Consider the following 6,463-nt stretch of genomic DNA (forward strand, 5'->3'; position numbering starts at 1 on the left):
AACGGCGTGCATGGTAGATTGAGTGGATTAGTTTTGTGTGTAAAACTTTGTAGTGGTTAAGGAGTGAATGTGAGATTGAATTTTCGCTGGCTTTGCGTGCTTAAAACTGTTGCAGAGGTTTGTGAGGTTTCTCTTGTAAAGGAGGATTAGAGTGTGTGTGTGTGTGTGTGTGTGTGTGTGTGTGTCTGTGGGCAGGTTTCTCCCCGACTGGAGCTGCTTAGCGGAAGTTAAGCTTAGGCCAGCTGGTGGGAGTCTGACTGCCGAAAAGGGAAGTGTACTAAGGCCACCCCAAAAGGAGGAGCCTAGGAGCGGCCATTTTGGTAAGGTAAGTGAGGTCGAAAAACAAAATGGCTGAAGAGGAAAAGGCGACCCCTGGTGGGGGAAAGAAATACAAGCCTCTGAAGGAGCAAATACAGCAATTGAAGAAGGCAATTAAGATTACTGAAGACAGGACTTCAAAGGAAATTGCCCGTCACTGCCAAGATTTGGAAAAAGAAGTGAAGGAATTATGTGACAATCAACAGAAGACGTTGGAGGACAGAATCCCTCTACATTCCATCTTTAAACTGGAAGGTGAGAAATGTGAGAAGAGGATTAAAGAGCTTGATGAGGAACCCTTGGGACGTCTTCAGGGGAGAAAATTAAAGGCCGAAAAGAAACGCATGATTGAAAAACAAAATAAGTATTGCAAGCTTATGATTGTTTCTCAAGGCGTTTCTCACTGGATGCAAGAGGAAGTGAAAGACACCAAACCAGTCTCATCAAAGGAAGCGGAGGCTGGGGGGACATTATATCCCAGCCTGAAGGAATTCCTGAGTGCCCCACCTCCCCCTTATATCTGTCCAGTGGTGACTTTGGAGGGAGGCACCCTCTGGGGGCCGGGAGGAAAAACAGGAACTGTTAAAAGAGGACTTCTGGACATACAGGAGAATCCTACACCATCGACATCTGCTAGGGGCACAGAGGAGGCGGACACGAGAGTGGGCCAGTCTCAATCAGCAGCTGGATCACAGGTAGGTCAGCCCCACCCAGCTGCTGGAACATCACAAGGAAACACTACACGGGGGGTGATCTTGATCCCTCCCTCTATTTTTAGCCCAGATGGAGCTGCAGAAGAAGCTCAACCTGTGGCTTCCACAAGTACCGGTCAGGTGACACCACAACAGCCCACCCTGGGAAATTCACCCCAGGAGGTCTGGACTTCAGAGGAAGATTCACCTTCACTGCAGTACCAGAAGGGGCCATTAAAGGTGAGTCAAAAAACTAGTCAGAAGCCGACGGTTGACAACGGTGTGAAAGAACAGTGGCAGGGCCATGTCGTTGGGAAAGTATCTGACAACCGGGAGGCTGTGATAAAGTTGGAACGGATGTTGAAAAAACTGGAGGAAGAAGGCGTGGCATCACCACATAGTGTAGCACAAACGCTGGATGCATTGGAAAAGGACTTGGAGGCCTCTGTAAGTAAAGCGCGAAAGTCTAGAGAAGTGTCAAACCTGGAATGGGGAGGACTCGCCCCAAACTTTCAGGGACCCCCAGGAAGGACGACGCTTCGTTCTGGGAGGGTTCTGGATGAAGCAAGGGATAAAAGACCGTCAATTTTTGAAAAGAATCGGAAGCAGAATGTTGCATTGCAAACCGGAGAAGGGCAGTGTGACACAGAGGAGGAATTGCCACTCACAATGCCTTTATTGACGGGTCCACGGGGTGAACCAGTCTACCACCCCTATAATATCAGAGATCTTGAGGCTCTGGTGAAGCAGCTGCCCCCGATCACGGAGGGAGGAGCGGCTTGGTTGAGAAGACTAGCGAATTTAACAGAAGCAGAGGAGATGGCCTTGGGTGATTTTAGAGCTATCGGTGGGAGGACCTTCAGAGGTGGAGGTCTCGCAGATGTGGAAGAGATAGCAAGAACTGCATGCCAACCAAACGATGTCCCCTATGCAAGGGTGTGAAATGCTCTCTCTGATGCAGTGCGTGAGAAGTATCCGACCCATAATACTGGCACTATCCCTAGGATTGTTTGGAGCCCAGAACATTCCCCTAGAGAATTTATAGAACATGCCAAGGAACAGTGGATTCTCCAAACTGGAGAGCATCCTGGGCAGGATGGAGAACCGTGGGCGTGGTTCCGATGTGCGGTTTTAGCAGGTCTGCCAGAACGAGTGAGAGCAGATCTACAGAAGAATCCAGACTTTGCGGTGGCGGATTCAGTAAAATGGGAGAGGCATATAATACATCGACTTGAGCTGGAAAGAGACGAGGTGAACAAGAAAAAACAGGAGCTGGAGGAGGCGCAAGGGCAGTTAGTAAAATTTAAATTGGCTGAGGCGAGAGAAAAAGTAAATGAAAAGAGAAAGGAAAACAAAGATGGAGCTAAAAAGATGCTGGTGGCACAGCTACAGGGCGATCCGGGGCCAGATTGGCCAGATTTGGATCCGGTTCTGTACCCTGATGACCGGTGGATCAAGGCCAGGAAGACCCGCAGGGAATTGGGGGGTTACTAGGCCGTGGAGGGGCGTGGTGGATCTCAAAGGGGAGGTGGACCAAGGGGTCGTGGTCTGGGGGGACCTATGCTGGACCCAAGTGTATGCAGACGGTGTGGAGGACGAGGACATTGGGCTCGTAATTGTCCTACGCCATGGCTACCAGAAACAAGTTATCAACCACCACCCCAGGCACAAAGAGCGCCGCGAGGCAGGACATTCCAGACAAGGGGGCATCAAGCTCCAAACCCAGGCATGGCGCCAGTGGCTCAGTATCCTCTGGCCTATTGGGGCGGAGAGGAGGAGCTGTACTGATGGGACCCGCAGAGATCCGGCGGCAGGGATATGGCGGAACCTCTGTTGCCGATGACTGTGGAAGGTACTGAAATGACCTTTCTTGTGGACACTGGAGCGACTTACTCAACACTGAGACACAAACCAAGCAGTGCCACGTTTTCCAATCACGTGGTCAGTGTTGTGGGCTTCTGTGGGGTACCGATGACTCTGCCAAAAACCAATCCAGCCCTGACGGTGCTGGGAAAACAGACATTGAAGCACAGCTATGTGGTATCTCCCCATGTGCCTGTGAACTTGAGGGGCAGGGATCTGCTCATTAAATTGGGGGCCACTATCATGTGTTCAGCAGATGGACTAACTGTGACACTTCCAGGAGGAAAAGAATTCCTTTGCCTGGGGACTTCTTCAAAGAACCAGTATTTGCTGCAGGACTGTGAACAATCTACAGCGGATATATACTGGGGTCGGTTGGTGGAAGAAGGCATTCTGAGACAGTATCAGTTGTGGAAACCTTGGATTATGGCCTTGGCGGTCTATTCTCCCCCCCGAGATCCATTCTATGTGACCCTCTTTTATGATAGGAACGATGATGAAATTTATAGGGACCTGTTCCAGTCTGACCTTGAGGGTCAGACCTGGAATGTGTGTTCTCAAAACATCTATGTTGGTCCTGAAGGCGTCGCTGCAGCAGTAAAATTAACCGATGAGCAACGGCCTTGGTTCAAAATGGGACCTGATTCAGTGCCCCACGTTACATTGGCGGTCCATGAGGGTCATCAGGCGAAAGAGCTGGGAACAATGGTCAAGAGAGCCCTTGAGGAACCTGGCTGGCAAGCTACTCAGATTCCAGATGTTTGGTACTCGCCAAAATGCAAAATTTACCGTATCACTTGTCAATCAGAGGACACAGTGATTTTGGAGCATGAACAAATCTCAAGAATCCATGGAAGAGAAAGAATAGACCATGCGGATGCAGTTGCCGCACTTGCGACTCTTCCTGACACCTTGTGGTCATCAGGGCCTACGGATGTGGGCCTGGCAACTTGTTCGCCTGTTTTGTTCCAGCTGAAGTCGCAAATGCCAATTTGGAAACCGCAGTATAGGCAAAAGAGGGAAGCTGAGGAGGGAATTGCAGAAACTATTGAAGGGCTATTGAAAGTAGGGGTGCTTGAGCCCTCTCATTCCTACTGGAACACTCCTATTTTGCCAGTAGAGAAGCACGGGACAGGAAAGTACAGAATGGCACATGACTTAAGAGCCATTAATGCCATTTTGCGTACTGACACAGTACCTGTCCCAAATCCATACACTGCACTGATGGCGTTAAGACCAGAACAGAAGTGGTTTACATGTATTGATCTAGCGAATGCGTTTTTCTGTCTCCCATTGCATGAGTCTCTGAGGGACGTTTTTTCATTCACATATAGGGGGCAACAGTACAGATACACACGGTTGCCACAAGGCTTTGCACTCTCCCCTGGCATTTTCAACCAAGTGTTGAAAGAAGCTCTAACGCCATGCCACCTACCAGAGGGGTGTTCACTGGTGCAATATGTTGATGATTTGCTCATTGCGGCTCCGTCGGCGTCGGCATGTACGGCAGCCTCACTCACCATACTGAAGAGACTCGCGGAGTGCGGATTCAAAGTCAGTAAAGAAAAGTTGCAGTTGGTCCGACCAGAAGTAACATTTCTGGGCCGAGTCATTGCTCATAAATCAGTGGGTTTGCTAAACACCCATCGTGATCAGATTTTGACGCATCCGAAACCACGTACGGTTAAGGAGTTGCTCTCATTCTTAGGGTTGACAGGATACAGCCGTCACTTCATTCCAAATTATGCAGGAAAAACAGCCCTTTTGAGGGATTTGGTGAAAACGGTAGGTGTCCGAAACTTAAAGGCTGAGCTGCCATGGACATCGGCCACTGAGTCGGCGTTTATCGCATTGAAACAGGACTTGTCAAGATCGGCTGATCTTGCCATCCCTAATTATGATGAACCCTTCTATCTTGATGTTTCAGAAACACACGGGATAGTTAATGGGGTGTTGTTTCAGAAAAAAGGAGGAGGGAGAGATGTACTGATGTACGTCAGCGTCAGACTGAATCCATTAGAGACAAGGCATCCGGGATGCACTCAGCATGCCATTGGGGTGTCAAAGATTATACAAAAGACAGCACATGTAGTGAGGGACCATCCGTTGAAGGTGCTGACCACTCATGGTGTGGTGGCATATGTTAACTCACAAGCCTTCACCATGACACCACTTACACAGCAGAGAGTCTGTAAAGTTTTAGAGGCTCCCAACTTGACCTTCACACATGAAGGGATTAACATGGCAGATTTAATGGGAGGAGCAGGAGAACCCCACGATTGCACAAAGAGAGCTGAAGTTGACGAGAAGATAAGAGAAGACTTGAAAGCAGAACCTCTGACAGGAGCTGAAGATTGGTTCACGGATGGATGCTGCTACAGAGATGAGGAAGGATTGAAAGCAGGCTACGCGGTGGTTTGCAGAAGAGAGGCCGAATTTGAAGTGAAGGAGGCTGGAAGACTTGAAGGGCAGCAGTCAGCCCAAAGAGCAGAAGTAATTGCTCTAAGTCGAGCACTAAGACTTGCAAAAGGAAAAAGAGTCAACATTTACACGGACTCAGCTAATGCCTTTGGAGCAGCTCATGTGGAACTGGCCCAATGGAGGAGAGCAGGATTCAGGACAGCTGAGAATGCACCAATCTGCCACAAAAAGGAAATGGAGGAACTTGAGCAGGCCTTGGGAAATCCAGAGGAGGTGAGTATCATAAAGTGTAAAGGTCACTCCTCGGGGACTGGCATGGTGGCCAGAGGAAATCAGGAAGCCGATCGAGCCGCGAAGGAGGCAGCGGGCTATAAAGCACTACGGCAGATGGTGCAAATAACCGTGGAGGAAGAACAAGGGGTTAACATGTTAGAGGAAGCCAGGAAGACTCAAGAGGAGGCGGCCCCAGAAGAGAAGGGGATCTGGAAGAGTCGAGGAGCCTGGGAAGAAGGAGGTCTCTGGCGAGGACCTGACGGACGACCAGTGTTGACGGCCAAACTGGCAAAACAGAAGATTGCCGAAGCGCATGGGTTTGGTCATGTAGGTGTGGCCCAGATGGGAAGACATCTGTGCCATTGGTGGCATCCCTTCTTGAGGGATATGATTAAGGAAAAAGCCAGGACGTGTCTGATCTGTGGGAGGCACAATCCAAAGCCAGTGATCAAACCGGAGGCAGGTAAGTTCCCCATTCCAGAAAGACCAGGGGAAGAGATTGTCATTGATTTTACTGACATGATCGATGTGGGACCAGGAGGGGTTCGATATCTACTGGTAAGTGTGGATGCTCTGACAGGATGGCCCGAAGTGTGGCCAACAAAGAGGGAGGATGCAAAAAGTGTGATTAAGTGTTTAATCAATCATTACATCCCCGGCATGGTTTTCCTAAGAGAATTAGGTCAGACAATGGGACTCATTTCAAAAATAAAGATTTGGCAGAGGTAGAGCAGAAGCTGGGATTGCAACATAGATTTGGCACTGTATATCACCCCCAGTCGCAGGGAAAGGTAGAAAGAATGAACCTAAACCTGAAGAATAAGATTGCTAAAATTTCTGCTCAGACGGGGCTAAATTGGGTGGCAGCCCTGCCCATTGCACTGATGATAATAAGA

General features: G+C 49.4%; 1 protein-coding gene across 1 annotated transcript; it reads left to right on the top strand.

Annotated features, from left to right (window-relative positions):
- Nucleotides 1-2,638: 2,638 nt before the first annotated feature.
- On the top strand, nt 2,639-6,125 carry LOC102208784 (uncharacterized; the record flags this gene model as incomplete). Its single annotated transcript, XM_005755427.1, has 2 exons — nt 2,639-2,862; nt 2,957-6,125. Coding segments are annotated over exons 1-2 (3,393 nt in total), but the record flags the coding sequence as incomplete, so codon positions are not given.
- Nucleotides 6,126-6,463: the final 338 nt, after the last annotated feature.

The sequence above is a fragment of the Pundamilia nyererei genome, unplaced genomic scaffold (genome assembly GCF_000239375.1).
Source record: "Pundamilia nyererei isolate P.nyererei 1_Seehausen unplaced genomic scaffold, PunNye1.0 scaffold01461, whole genome shotgun sequence".
Classification (NCBI taxonomy): Eukaryota; Metazoa; Chordata; class Actinopteri; order Cichliformes; family Cichlidae; genus Pundamilia; species Pundamilia nyererei.